Source organism: Eumetopias jubatus, unplaced genomic scaffold, assembly GCF_037043125.1.
Source record: "Eumetopias jubatus isolate StellerSeaLion01/CBP00866 unplaced genomic scaffold, mEumJub1_p1.0 scaffold_5, whole genome shotgun sequence".
NCBI lineage: Eukaryota > Metazoa > Chordata > Mammalia > Carnivora > Otariidae > Eumetopias > Eumetopias jubatus.
The window spans coordinates 61792338-61808886 of NW_028274811.1; the positions used below are offsets into that span (position 1 = coordinate 61792338).

The 16549-nt window shown below is 32.1% G+C and overlaps 1 protein-coding gene across 9 annotated transcripts in view; it reads right to left on the reverse strand.

The window, feature by feature from the left end:
* The window catches only part of SSBP2 (single stranded DNA binding protein 2), a 284391-nt gene that overhangs the window by 170460 nt on the left and 97382 nt on the right, over positions 1–16549 (reverse strand). For all 9 annotated transcript variants that reach the window (XM_028114524.2, XM_088023370.1, XM_028114523.2 and 6 more), the window contains exon 4: positions 14348–14432. In XM_028114524.2, the coding sequence (XP_027970325.1) occupies positions 14348–14432 (85 nt within the window). The remainder of the gene's footprint in view (positions 1–14347; positions 14433–16549) is intronic.

Sequence of the window (16549 nt, forward strand, 5' to 3'; positions counted from 1 at the left end):
CTCACAATTATCTTATGTATCATTAAAAAGAGGGAAAAATGCTGCCAAATAATTAGACCATGGCATGAAACTTTATTAGTTGTTTATATGATGCATATCAATTTCAGATGTTTAAAAACACATGCATTTTATTAAAAGACTTTCTAGAACTTATGAAATACGGTGCTCATTGACTTAACAGGAAGGATGCTACTATATAAAATCTTCATAGTTGAACTGGTCAAGAGTAAAAATGTTATGATATCTCCATTTGTTTTTGCAGTGTATTGATACAGCAGAAAATAAGTTTTTGTTGTTGTTGTTGTTGGGGGGGGGTTGGTAAATCACTTGCCTTATAACCTGAGAAGAAATTCTTAAATGTTTAGATATATTCTTATCACATCATCAAATAATTTTGACAAAATGTGGTATACTCTGTACTGATCTTATTAAAGTAATATTAGGAAAATCCATCAGAAAAACAACTTTAATATTAAAGAGGAGAGGTCTTTAAAATTATTGGAAATGACTAGCAGACAGGAAGTTACAGATTATCCTTTTTTATTCTGAAAATTATTAGTTGCCCCAAAGATAAAACTCTTTTCTATTTTTTTTTTTTCTGGGCATAGGGGATAGGTATGGTAAATTAGTCTCTATTAGCTAAATGTCTGTCAAATATAAACATGGTACATGAGGTTGCATAGTCTTGCTTATGTTTTTAATAAGCTGACTAAATTCAATTTGGCCATAAGGCTACCATAATTTCAATTCTAGGTAAAGTGGCAGCAAAGGCTTTAAAAATTAAATGTTTCAATTCATAATACAAAACAAAATAAATGTCAACTGCTTTAAAATTTAAATATTTCATACAGATAGGCACTGATGATCAGATCTTTTTAATGACATCACTGAACATACAATGTAGTATAAAATATAGTCTTTTTCACTGAAAATGAAAATATTATCTGAATAATCTAATAGCAACTCCTCCAATCTTTTAATCTGATAAGCATGTACTTTTTACTTGTTTTTTGATATTATGGACTAGTTTAATTAAAGAGCATTTTTTTCTCCACTTAAAGAGATAAAAAGATCTCATGTCATAAGAATTCAAAGTATTTTAAATAAATCTGATCAATGTTAACCTATATATTTGAATTAAGGGCTACATTTTTTTTCTCATTAGAACATTAGTTTAATATATAAATTAACCTCTGACTTTCAGAACCTTCCTAAATATCAAGGTCTTATCTTCTGATTCCTATTCTCTTTCTTTCTCTAATTTTCATTATATAGAATTAAATCTTTTGAAACTTATTTTTTAAGTAGAATTTATACTGATCCTCAGACGATTCTCTTTAAAAAAAAAACCTTCCTCTTTTTAAATGAAAAAACTACAAAAATTAAAAACCTTAAATTGAATTGCTATTTAACCTTATAAATTAACTGACTCAATTCATTGATTCGTCCCAACAGAAAGACAGCTCTTATATTTTTATTCTTGACAGCACCACTAGAGTAAAATAAGGATCTATCTACTTATACTTTACTCAAGGGAAAAACATGCATGATTTTTTCTCTACAAATATTTAAGAAGATCTATTATTCCTTCTTTAGATTTCTAATTAACTTCTATTATTGGTTAAAAATTAATTAATTAATTAACTAACTAATTAAAAGGGCTTTAGAGAAATTGCAGTTCAATCTTTAAAAAAGTCCTAATTTTTTTTAATCTAAATTAAATAAATCAACTTGAGTTCCCTAAATACCTCCCATTATTGCTATTCTGGTCTTTTGATATGAGTAAGGTAAGCAACAGCTGCTTTTGTTCTAGATAGATATTAAAAGCCCATGAGAACGATATACACTTTAAATTACAGAAAACTATATATAATTATCACTTCTGAAATTTCCTAAAATAAGAAAAAAAATCATACTGGCTCTTTTTTACTTCAAAGAAAATTACTGACAATTTTTTTGTTTGTTTTAATTCAGCCTTGCTGAATAAAAACTTTAAAAGTTTTTAAAAACAAGAAAAGGAAAATATTTTAAGCTAATAATCTGAATCAAAGGAACTCACGTAGAGCACAGACAGCTTATCTCATATCTTAAATCCATACGGTGGACAATTTACTAAGGTTGGAAAAGTTAGGAAAGTCCTCACTAAAGAGGACTTTGAAAAATTTGAAAAATTTGTTCTGCAAAGGACGTAAGAGGAAAGCCTATCTTTTCCCACTGCTGGAAACTGCTAAAGTTTATCAGTGTTCAATAGAATTTAAATTTGGAAAAGAATCCCGAGTTGATTCAGGGAATGTCTGGGAAACAATCGGAGCAGGAAGGTCCCTGAGCAAGGGCAATCATTTTGTTCTGGAAACCAGCATCTTCTCAGATAAGAAAGAGGAATCAGTAGATCCAACTGGATGCACAACTTTAACACAGTAAAATACAGGAGCTGGCTAAGAGCAACTGAAGAGAGATAGTAATAAAAGGCAGAAAGCTTCCCTCACTAACACCTGCCATTAAACTTTATTGGCACTGAAGAAACTAACACCAAACATTCATTGAAAACACAAAAGCCTAGTTTCTCTCAAAGGTAGAATTAGCCTGCAAGTCCCATCAAGTGAACAAGCTAATAGAAAACTAAGCAATAAAAGGCAGTTGAAGAGCCAGGAAGAGAATCTTTGAGGGTCAAGCTACCAAAGTGCCCTCCTTATTCACTGTGCCCGCCAAGAAAGCCCACTTAGAAAGTGAGAGGTTTCCAAGCACACCATGGGTTCTAAACAACCCAGCAGGAAGGCCAGCTCAACTCTATCTTCTGAACTTGAGCTCTCATCTAGTCAAGATAGTAGTTAGGTAAGAATGATTCCCAAATAGGAGGCTTAAAATGCCCCAACCACTCCATGGTCTCCACAATGCCTCAAGTAAATAAATGTAAATAAATAATTGGGAATGTGGACATGGAGATAAAACCAGGTAATTTCCATTTCAAACATAAAATACTGTTGAGAATCCTAATTCTCTGCAAACCTCCCAGTGCCCATACTGTTACTTCCTGTACATCTCTGTAGTGAATGAAATTAAAATCCTAGACATAAAGAAAAGAGCAGGCCCTATGGGAGGAAAAACTGTGACAAAGGAAAATGGTGAAAAACTATCAAAGGTTACATTTATGGTCTGGAAAAGATAAGAAGGGTATATAGATAGGTGATCTGTGATAGGATAGGTTTACAGATTTAATTTACAGCAAGTTCCCAATGTCCTTGTGCAAGAATATTCCAGGTTAGAGAAAAAAGGAAGGAAGTTAGTTTGTTTTATGTGGCTATGTGTTGATGAAATTTGCATAAGGAAAACATTCCCATAATTTCTAAGATACATAATATTAAAGTGTCCTATTGTAAGCAATACAGAAGTAATTTTTCAATATCTAAAGATTTTCCACTTCCTTTATGTATTGGGGCTTTTGACCATAATAAAAATTATAATATGACTTCAGCTCTGAAATATTTTCCTTTATTCTCTCTTTTTGTATTTATCTCAGAGCTGACAAAGGATAATGATGATAGGAGGGATAAGATAAGGTGATACATAAGATAAGGTAATAATCAAGGGAAAGCAAGAAGAGGGAATATTGAATGGATCACATATGAGCAGTATAATGTGCCCACGGAGGTAGGAAACTTAGTTTAGAAATAGCATGCCTGAAGAATGTATACTCATCAAATATTAATTGAGTACCAATTAAGCATAAGCCACTAGACTACAAAATTGAACATGATATATTTTTACAAGCTTTTATATATGCTTACCTCCCAAGGTATGAAAACTTTTATATTGCTCTTAACAGGCAATTCAATACATGATTGTTAAAGTTGTAATGAAGAAAGAGGGCTTATATAGAGATATTTCCCTACCTATTAATCTAAGTTTCCAAAACTTCTAGCAGAAGTCATGGATCATTTAAGTCCATTTAGTTTTCCTCCTAAGTTTGAGTCTACTCTCTCTCCTATACAATACATGACTGCTTTCTCAAATGAATTGTGGCCTATAAAGATCATTCAGGCACTGACATAGTTTGAGTCTCAAGTTTTGCTTCAAAAACCATAAACAGGTTTGAATATCTTAGGAACTCAACATAGTACATTAACACCAAACAAATTTTACTAGTTGCCCTAGAGTTCACATTGGAAGCACAATGAAATAGTGAATCGATTCAGGAAACTTCCTGGGCTATGTAGAACACACCAGTCAAGCTATCTAACTGAGTCTCTCCAGTGTGATGATAAGTATTTACCTCTCATTGGTCTTAATGCTAGCACCTTCCTTCCTATCACCCCCTAAATGTGAGCATTTTCCCCCCAAATTTCTATCCGCAGGCCTCAGTTCTTAATTTACCCTTATTCTCTCATTATTTAAGCCACTCTTACAGCTGAACCTACTTTCTCTACATTCTTCCTTCCAAATTTCAGATTTCTGCTAATGGTATCATAAAGCTCGGTTCATCAGTCATGTTAACTAAAAATTTCAAAACTTTTCTCTCTTCCTTGATTCTCACAACTCATCTTTTTTATCCTTCATTTTCATCTTCAATTGCCACCACCCTAATTCGAGGGCTTTTCAGCTTATACCAAGACTATTAGGTTAGCCTCCTCCCGGTCTTTACCTTTAGTCCTTTCCTTTCTTCGGTTCCTCTCATATAATGCCCTTATATTAATCATCCTAAAATATAATTTACTGTATTTTGAATAAGCTCAAAAAATGATTCTCTATTGCAGAGAGAACAAAAGTTTCACCCAGGATAGTTGAAAAGTACTCAGGGAATATTTGGAAAACCTGAATTTTCCTGGCAAAACCTCATACAACTTTTTTTAAAATATTTTATTTATTTATTTGACAGAGAGAGACAGCAAGAGAGGGAACACAAGCAGGGGGAGTGGGAGAGGGAGAAGCAGGTTTCCCACTGAGCCGGGAGCGTGATGTGGGGCTTGATCCCAGGACCCTGGGATCATGACCTGAGCCAAAGGCAGACGCTTACCCGACTGAGCCACCCAGGCACCCCAAACCTCATACAACTTTTAAACAATGGCATATCCTTTACCTCTCTGGGTACCAAGTTCCCTATCTAGTTAAATAAATAGGTTGGACCAAATAAGCATTTTTCAACTTTTCTATTTTAAGTTTTTGGATTGTTTTGGATTCTGACATTGGCAATATACAAAAGAGATAGAAGGAGAGAGAGCGAGACAGACAGAGATGTTTATTCAAGAGTCTAACCAAGAAGGGCGCCTGGGTGGCTCAGTCGTTAAGTGTCTGCCTTTGGCTCAGGTCATGATCCCAGGTTCCTGGGATGAGCCCTGCATCAGGCTCCCTGCTCAGCAGGAGGCCTGCTTCTCCCTCTCCCACTCCCCTCTGCTTGTGTTCCCTCTCTCGCTGTCTCTCTGTCAAATAAATAAAATCTTTAAAAAAAAAAAAAGAGTCTAACCAAGAACCCTTAAGAAAGAGTTCTTGAACCCTGAGGGGGTAAAGGAAGACAGATACAGAAACAGTCGTGGTAAGGCTGTTGCAACATGATAAAGACTTGAACTGAAGCATCTGCAATGGGATTAGAGAGGATAAGACCTGCATAAGAAATGTTTAGGCAATGGAACTGACGAGTTTAGATGACTAGTCAGAGAGAAAGGGGAACAATCATGGGGATAAAGAGAAGATTCATTTATAGCATGGGTAATGACTTAAATGGAGATTTGTTCCATTTAATTAGAAAGAGAAAACAGAAAGAAATGGGAAAGGAGAACCAAGCTACTTCAGTTAAAACAGAAGAAACCAAGAGTCCCTCTGGTAGGGTGTTCTCACTCCTAGACCAAGAGTCCAGGAAATTCAACATGAAACCAATGAAAAGGATAATTTCATAGTGTTCTTACAGTTTCTACTAACTATTGGCTAAGCATTAATCCTGTGTTTGATTTTTCTACTCTATAGTAAAACAGCTTTGCTCACTATTCCCTAAATACACCTTAATATTTTTCCATTGTCAGCCCGTTTCTCTGATATACCTTTCCACACATACCTCTTCTCATCCAAATCCTAGTTATCATTCAAAGTCAGTGCACATTCAGAGTGTTTAGAGTCATACAGTATAACGGTTACCATCTACGTTATACTCCTAGCAACTAGCTCATAATATACAGCTCATATACCTCTCCACTTTATGAACCCCTAGTGAGAGAAATATTTATGTCTCTGCCTCTCACATAACCTCAAAGTAACTTGCATATATAAATGGGTTCTCAGGAAAGAGTTAATAAATGATAGAATGATTTTAAGTTACGTCTACCAAAATCACTTCTCTCAGTGATAATTCTGCATAGAATCACATTTATTAGTAAGTTGTACCCCTTTCTTCTTTAAAAATCTAGATATTTTAACATAATGTATCACACATATTTTAAAGTTAAGTTTGACTTTGATAAGAAAAATCATAAAACCACATTTAAAAAATCTATGCCTTTTCTTTGAAGAGATTCCAAGAATTTCCTTCTAGAGAGTTCAAAGATTCAAAAGTTAGCACCTGAGCTTTGAGAACTGATGATATCTATCTACCGTGGCTGGCTACAAATTAATTCCTTGCATTATAATAGTAGTTGTTTGTGGTTTTAAACCCAAGAAACAGGGGAAAGTATCAAGTCAAATATATGTGTGTGCGGGGGGGCCCTTAATATTCAAAATAAATGCAATCAAATTTATAAAAATTTCGTGAGGTCTGAAAACAGATAATGCATTCTTATTTGTACAAAACAGTGTGTCACATCATTTATAGCATGTCCATTATTTCTTGGCTAAGTAACTATTATTTAAATCTCTAATATATATTCAAAGATACAATACCTAAATGTGTGAGGCACTTATTTATTTTAAAGAGATATGGACTATGGACCCCTAATCTCACTACCAATGCCCACAAAATCCAAGACATTTAAGAATAACTGAAAACTAGATTGGGGTAAATGAAACATGAGTTTTGCCAGTATTTTTAATTTCTTTCCCTCATATCAAAGGGGAAAGAAATAAAAACAAGACTCTCATGAAGTTGTCTAAGTTGTCCAAAATAGAGCTATTATTTTTGGGGGGGCCTTTTGTTGTTGTTGTTGTTTAAAGATTTTAAGTAATCTCTATACCAAACGTGGGGCTCAAACTTACAACCCTGAGATCAACAGTCACACCTCTACTCTCTGAGCCAGCCAGGAGCCCCCAAACAGAGTAATTTTAAATCAAGTTTTATAATATATGAAAAGTAAACAAAGTGGCTATCGAAATATAACACCACAAATCTAAGGTATTTAGATATATTTCACTTTTCCTTTTATAAACCTCCAAAATAACTTATTTCATATGACTTTTAAATTTATGAATTTCCTCTTAACAGTACATTAGAAATACATATTATTTTTGAAAGAGTATCATATTTCTGTCGGGTTTTGTTTTTATGTTAGGACTCTACTGGCAACATAATCACAGGCAGTGTAACATCAGCATCAAAAATAGTAAAGAATAAAGATCTTCCCATATCCATCTTCTCATGTTCACCAGAAATTAGATTTTAATAAAAATGAATACGCCAGTGTGAAAAACGGGACTTAAGACGAAGTTCCTTTAAACCATATACTTTGAAAAAATATATTTTCCATAATGAAACAAATCATCATTGTTCTGCTTATCTCTTTTCCACATTAGGTTCTTCATTTATTTAAAGATTTTGTAATATCTACATAACTCTATAAATTATGCTGTAAAAGATTTTTAAGTGGAATCCTTCCACAATGCTTTATAGTTTCTTTGATTGTCTCCCTTCATTCATGTTTTCTGTCAAACGACTGACATAACTTTATTGCCCTATAGGAAATCCCAGAATCAAAAGAAATAGGAAACATAGCTAATACTGTTATCAGCAGGACTTAGAAGCCACCCAGAAGCAATCCTAGGTGCAGTGACAAGCGGGACACCACAGGTAAAGTGGTGGATGTTCTTCTTCAAATTAACAATTACACAAAAACAAAAAAGAAACAAACAACTTACCTTATGCTAGAAAGAATATAAGTTAGTTTGTAAGGTTTATATGGGGCAAAAGAAATTAAACTGGATCCTATAAGAAATGAAAACAGTGGTAGAAACTCTACAGCAGATAAGGTGGAAAGTGAATCTTACTACGTCCCTACCTACTGGGGTGAAGAAAAGACTATAAATTACTGATAAATATTAATACACACCTACAACAGTTTTTACCATCTTTAATGGATTTTAAATGTAATTCTATTTGTACCTAGCCTATTAAGACTCTAGTTTACATGAACTGTTAAGGAGGACTATGTCCTAATGTAATACATTCATTTGAGCATTTACTAATTATGGCTACTATATGACAAAATCTAAACACACATCAGAAGTTATGTGTACTTGCCATCTCTCTCCATATTCTTACATATATGTATGTATACATATATAAATAAATTCTGATTGATTTAGCAATATAAGACTATAATATGTCTGTCAATTTATTTCACTACTTGATATTTCAAACTTCTTGGGAAAAAGTCTCTTTTGCTAGATGGTAGCCCACGAGAATGGGGATAATATCTATTTTGTTCACGGCTAGATTCCCTGGTACCATGCCTCCTGAGATATAAAGCCTTTGCTACTTGCTTTGATTCATTTGTTATGTCTTTACAGATTACTGTCTTATCTAAATTTGTTTTGAAATACAAAATGAATAAAGGTAGTATTAAATGACCTTCCTGGAACTACACATCCAGATATATTAAAATAAGAAGTAACAAATACTTATTAGATAATATTTTATTTAACCATTCATTTATATAAACACCAAACATAATTTGAACATCTCATGTCCAGTACCATGCCGGGCACAGGGGATGAAAAAGACAAATAAGACAAAGCCTATTCCCTGAGAAAGCTCAGAAATCATTACAGAAAACATCCCATTATAAAAAACTAATGTACAGGAATATTAGGAAGGTACACAGAGGATGTTAACACAGCAAAGGGTTACTTAACTGTCTGCAATAGTTTCTTTTTTTACTTTTTATACAAAAATTTTTTAATTGAAGTACAGTTGACATATAATATTATACTAGTTACAGGTGTGCAAAATAATGATTTGATATTTACATACATTAGAAAATGCTTACCAGAATAGGTGTAGTTACCATCTGTCACCAGATAAACTTATTACAATATTATTGACTATATTCACTATACTATACTTTCTACAGAAGTATTTTCCTAAATAATATGGATTATCTGCAGAAACAATTTTCATAAAGTATGAATAAAAACATTATTCTCCTATTATTTTATTTATATAATATCACATGTTGTATAGCATTTTTAAAAGGTAGTGCATCACTATAAACCTGTCACATAATCCTTTCTAGATGTTATAAACATTCTCTTAGGCAAGAATACAAAATCAGCCACATGTTATCAATAATTATGACTAAAGCCTATCACTTCATCTGAACATTTGAAAAATTTAAAACATCTCCAGTCTCCCAAACTTACAAACCACTGCATTGTTAACATTTATCGAACATCTATTATTTGACAGACCCCAGGGAAGAATAAATCTAATTCTCTGCTCTCAAAGAGCTCATTGTAATAATGTGATTTCATTACTACCACACTAAAGCAATAATATATTTTGGCTCTATCATTGCTTTAGGACAATTAAGCAATCTTCATTCATACCAGAGAACTAAGATTATAATCACTGTATACATTTCTCATTAAGTTTAGTAGTATATATATTGATAGTTTTCTTAGGAAATGAATGAAATTAGAAATAAATTGTTAAATAAAACAACTCTATGCTAATCTGAAGCAGAAAAAAAATCTAGTAAATGTTAATTAACTCCACATAAAAGCATTGCCTGTGATTTCAGGGTAAAATAAAAACATACCAATAGGGAGAAAATAAAAGCTGGTTCAATAAACTTTCCAAGTTAGTAGATACTATTTTTAATCACATAAGATGATGTTTTACTTTTTAATGATAACATTGTACTCTCTAATAATAATTTTACAGCTCAGATGAGCCTATTTCTCACTCAGGATAAAAATAACTGGTCCAAGTTAGATATCTCCCAGCCATGAGGCAAAATAATTATTCTATAGTAAAATCTCTATATAAGATAAATTCCTAATTATTAAAATTTCCTCCAACATTTCTGATCTTATTCTCCACTCCCCTCTAGAAAATCAACAGGTAGACATATTTCACAGTATCTGTCATAGCAGAAAAGAATCAAACAGATTTGTTTGGAGATTATCCCTTTATTTGCTGCCACCAGGTCTCAAAGATGAACCATAGCAATACCCATAAACACATTAGAAACTACTGTATATTTCTTTTCTCAAGTTAATTATCTTAACTATATTTTAAAATCTTGCTTTTTTAAAATTTAAAAAAATACAAATATAGAAAAAATATAAATTATGGAATCTTATGAAATATTATAAAGCAAACACATGGTTATTATAAAGTAACCATCACCATGGTCAGGTAAAAAGAATTTTGCCAACTATCTCAAAAGCCCTTTCCATGAGCCCTATCCCAATCATAACCTCTTCCCACTTCTCATAAGTAATCATTATCCTAACTTAAATAATAATCATTGTTTTTTATACCTTTGTCATCCAAAAGTGCATCTGCATACACTATTAACTGTTGATTTCCAAATGTATCATGAGTTTACATAGAGCATTGTGTATAGATGCTAAATATTTAAGTTAATATGTTTTAAAATAGAAATGCAAGGAGATCAAGGTTTTACTCATCTTAAATGTTTTCTCTCTCTCTTTTTTTTTTTTTTTTTTTTGCTTTTTCTCACAATAAGTATGAACAGGGTGATTGTCTGAAGGAAGGGATATTAACTTTTGAAGGAAAGGATATCTATAACTATTTAGCAAATAAAATAATAAGGTGACAAAATTCCATAATCTAAAGAAGCAATGTCAGAAAACAAACCAAAAAAAAAAATTTTTTTTTTCTTTTTACCCCAAGAGCTAAAAATGTTTCTGGGATAATAATTACAAAAAAAAAAAAAGATTTTATTAGAAAGGATAAAATGGGGGTGCCTGGGTGGCTCAGTCAGTTAAGCATTTGCCTTGGGCTCAGGTCATGATCTCGGGGTCCTGGGATTGAGTCCTGCATTGGAGCTCCCTGCTCAGCCAGGAGTCTGCTTCTCCCTCTCCCTCCGCTCCTTCCCACAGCTTATGCTCACACCCGCACACTCTCTCTCTCAAATAAATAAATAAAATCTTTTAAAAAATAAATAAAAAAAAGTATACAATGGCTAAAAGTTACATCTATTCAGTTTCTAGATCTCCCCTTAATAGGTACACATACAAAAAACAAATGTCTTTCATAAGAGATGCTAAATGCCTATAGCGTATAAAAACACAGGACCACCTCAAATATAAATTTTATTTTACTAAGTTTTTTATTTTCTATTTTTCAGAAGAGACATTGCAATTCACTGAAAGGTAAGTTTTAATCACTTTTAAAGTAAATTTCCTGAATATAAAATTAATATTAACTGAAGATATTTGGAAAATACAGAAATATATAGAGATAAAAATAATAGTCATGCATAATTCCAACATTAAAAGGTAATCACTTTAACATTTTAGCCTATTTTTTAATTAAAAAGATTATTCGTTATTTACCTCATTATGCCTCTATCATTTCTTCAAAAAAAAGTAGTCTACATTTCATTATCCATTCAATCTTATAAATAAAGACTATAAAATAACAAGACTACTTTTTTAAACATGTGAGAATTTTACATGCAAATAAGTATTTTTTTATTCTAAGGATGAAGCTATTGAAGAAAATATTTTTCAGAATGCTCCCTTCAGAGTTACCTTAAAATTCAGTAGGTATAAATATTACTATTATATAAATGGTCCCATAATGAACTCTAATAAAGAAATATAACATTCTAGAATTTTACCACAATCTTATTGTTTATTCCTGTTTCCCATTTTCTTCCCTGAGTCTTTCAAACTTCTATATCTACACATCAAACATGAATTATGTCGATCATCTTCAGAAACTGTCACTACTAAGAAGTCAGGAAATCCTACTCATGAAAATTATCATTAAAGTGTGCTACCAAAAAAATGTATTTCTAAAAATCCAATTACAACATGAAATTATGTAAGTAAAATCCTTTCACAAACCTCCATTTAAAAGAAAATTTTGGAGAAGTATTACAACTGAAAATAAACTGGCTTAAAGGTATAATAAAAATGCCACCTAAAAATAAATTTCTTAAAACTAATACTTAAGATAAAGTTATAAAACATCTCATAAAGCATGTGCTAATATTCATAATGGATTATAAAACCCAAATACTTAATTTTTTCTAAACTACATTTTCTTAGGACCAAATTACATGCTAAGGGTTATTCTTCCTTGAAAATCTAATTTCACTCATACCTCTAGCCAATGCTCATTTAAAAAAAAAACCTGAAATATTTAAGTGGGCTTCTAAAGCTAATAAGTGTGACTATTCTCTGAAATATTTAAAATGTCTTATGAATGCAACATGTACATGACAACGAAGCTGATGAGGCTCTGACAATGACAATGATTTATCTAATGGTTCTGAAAGATCTAAATTAGTTCAGTATTCCCTATAAGATCTCCATGGTGAACAGTAGTGTGCATCTTTCTGTACAATGGAATTATGAAGAAGTATTTATATAATTAATTTCTTAAAATGTAGATTCACAAATATTATGGTCCTTTGGAGTAGAACACTGGCATTATGTAATGCCATCTAGTTGTCAAAATTAGTGAGTACTTAAAAAACGTTTCTCAAGACAAGCAGGCCAAATATAGGCAAATCTTTTTGGTGTAGGAGGTAGATGAGATGGAATATCCCATTCTAGCCAGATTCCTTATAATCTTCACGGTTGGGTCTCTGCTCTACTTTTCTGCCATCACGCAAGGGTAAAAATGGAAAACAAGATTGTCCAGATAAATACTATATCCTGGGCCCTGTGTTATCTGCCTTTTCTCTACTTTTTCTTTACATGTGGAAGCATCCCTTTCACTCACATTATCCCTAAGAGCTATTATTGTTTACTACATAGCAAGCTTTATGAATGAAATCAATCATCAGATGAGACAAGCACGAGCAGTCACTTTAATCAGCTTAGTCCAAGGTTAAATTACTACACAGTCCCTCCAGATGCTCAAGACTTTTACTTCTCTTCTGTCTGCACAATTTTCCTTGTGCTACTTTTGGGGCTGTAATTGTCCTGGTTATTTCTACTCTTTAGTCTAAGGCTGAAGTATGTCCTTTGGAAGAACAAGGTCTTTTTTCCCTTTTGAGCCCTGGTTCTGATTTTTAAGACTATTCACACAGAATGATGGCCCCCTGTCTACCAACTAAACAAGTAACTCTCTGGTTAAGTTTTAGGTAGTTACTATCAAATAACCTCAGGTTCCAGCCCCATTTCTACTTCCTCCAAACTAAAGACACTGGATTTCCTTCTTCCCAAACTCAAGCTGTCCTTCCTTTATGGTCAATTCTGCATTTCCCAGCTCCTTCACAATACCATCTTATTCTTAAATGCAATTTTTCCCTTAAAAAAAATCTTGGTTTCTTTCCCTCTTTTTTTCTACAATTCTACTTCCCCATACCATCAACTCTCTAAAATGACATTTGCAGTTCTTCTAACAAAATGTTCAGTATACATCTCCTAGCCAGGGATAGTCCACTGTCCTTCCTTAAGAATTAAAAACATTTTTAAAAAGTTTTTAATGCAATTTTCATTTTTGCCCAGAATCTTTTACTCTCTTGTGTTTCCTTTAATTCACAATAAATTTTATTTGTACAAATGAATCAGTGTAACAGATATTTAGCTTTATGATATATAACCAAAAGGTACAAAAAAGAAAAATATATCATGATATATTTTTTCAATCTTATGTGGAAAAGAACTTATCATTTATAGAATTCTTATGACTCCTTTTGTGGAATGAGGAATTATTATTTAATTTTTATAAATCTGAAATTTCACAAATCAGGCATGCCTATAGGTAAAAAAAAAAAAATACCTTTAATAACTTGGCATTAGGACTAGCCTCTTATCCTAAGCTTTCAACAAGACTTAAACACTCATTTGTATTTCACTTTTAAAGTTATAACCCTATTTCTCAAGAAAAAAAGAACCAACTTCTTAAAACCAAAGGAAAAGAATAGATGGTCCAATGCATTTTTCAAGAGCAGTAGTTAAAAAGAAAACTGATAATATAACTGAGTAAAATTATACATTAACTCACATAATCATGGAAGGCTTTTGCTTCACTTGAATGTTCACATGTTTCCCGTCTTTCTGGAGCTGCACAGTAGAGATCCCAAAATACACTAAAAAAGTAATTATGGTAACATTAAGAAAATCATATAACACCAAATGAGAGATCACAATTCCAAAAATAGAAGACATGTATTATTTTTTATACAAAATGTGTTTTCTTCTTCAGGACAAATATTTCTTTGGAAGATTTAAATTCAGGCAAGGTTCCTCCTGGAATAATAGCATATAATCTAGCTCTTTCAGATTTTTTATAAAAGGATAAAAAATTTTAAAAAATTTAACCTGTCATTCTTAATTGTCTATTTATATCATTTAAACACATGACTGAAATAATTATGCTTTTCACAACTCTCCCATGAAGATAAAAACAGTAAATAATATCCTAATTTAATCATTAAAGAATAAAGTGGTTCATTATTTTTTTCAAGATAATTTTGTTGTCCAACTACCAGGCCAAAATCCTGACCATTAAATCACATTGTTAAAACAAGTATATGTTCTTGGGCGCCTGGGTGGCTCAGTCGTTAAGCATCTGCCTTCGGCTCAGGTCATGATCCCAGGGTCCTGGGATGGAGTCCAGCATCGGGTCCCCACTCAGTGGGGAGTCTGCCTCTCCCTCTGCCTCTGCCTGCCGCTCTGCCTACTTGTGCTCTCTCTCTCTCTGTCAAATAAATAAAATCTTTAAAAAAAAAAAGTATATGTTCTTAAAATATCCTTTTGTTTGCCCTTGCAAATTACCAAAATAGGTTAGTAATTCTGAAAATTCAAAACGTCCATGCTTTTTCATTTTTCCCTTCTGTTCAAGAACAATGGGGATAAGCAAGGTAGAACTGGTTGGGAAAAAATAATTACACTGCTTACAAAACTTACGTCTCTGATCATCCTTCCATCTCTAAAATTAACAATAAGCATAAGCAAATGATTCAAAAATCAGGAATGCAAATGTCTAGAAATATTGGCAACAAACAAAAGCAATTACACTGATGAACAGAAATCTTTTTTTATTACATATTTTTCATTCTACAAAAATTGGAAAGTAGACTAAATCAAGTAGTTAAGAGCACAGGTTCTGGAATAGGATATATCTCAGACAAAGCCAGCCCTGCCATTAATTACTAGCTCAAGTTGCTTAAAGAGATTAGAAACACAATCCTCCTCTCTATAAAATGGGGTTGTTGAGAAAATTAAATTATACAACATAAACAGAACATCTGACATAGAGTAAGCATACTATCAATAATATAATCAACACTATGATTAGCTTGCATAAAAGCTTAATATGCATACATATTGTTAGGGCAGGTCATTGTACCAAGGGCACAGGTAACAATGGTACAATAAAAATTTGGTAAATTAAACCTGGCCTCTTTGGTTTGACCCTTAAAGACTCAGTCTGAATCTCTCTCACCCCAGCTAGGAGAAAACATTCTGTAGGCCTTATAACACAACTAGTTCAGTAAAATAAGATTACCTTCAAAGGTGAAAAATATGAATGACTGAATATTGGCATTTAATTTCCTTTTAAGTTTCTGTAATGAGCAAGGAAAATAAGGAAAACAATAAAGAAAAATAATGTGAATAAACTTCAATTCTTTTAGGAGAAGGAAATCAATTAAAAGCTGTACTTGGCTTTCCTATATCCCTTTTTGGACTTAAGAATTATAGATATACAAAGATACAGCAAAAGTTTTCCACATGCATCAAGTGTGTTATGAGTTAGAGTATATTGTAATTATTCTATTTTCATGTTCTTGAGGAACTTCAAAGTTCTTAAAACCAAAGTTTTATAATGGTAGTCTTTACTGTATTGAGTTTAATCATAGAATATTATGTGCAGTATTATAACAAACACCTTAATATCTCTTCTTATCCACTAATTTCCTAACAAATGTTATAAGATCTTTCTTGAAAATTATTACATTATTACTTTTAAAATGTTGTCTTACAAAGAGAAAACTATTAACTTATGATTAGAATGTATCCTAAAAGTTATTAAATAACTATAAATAAATGATTATTTATACATATATAATTAAGTTAAGTATTTATCCTGGAATAGTAACATTGTTCTATTTCTATTTTTTGGTTTCCCTTTATGGATTTAATTGGAGGTCAAAGTTTACAAGATCAAGATGAGGGATAATAAAACAATCTACTAAAATGGGAT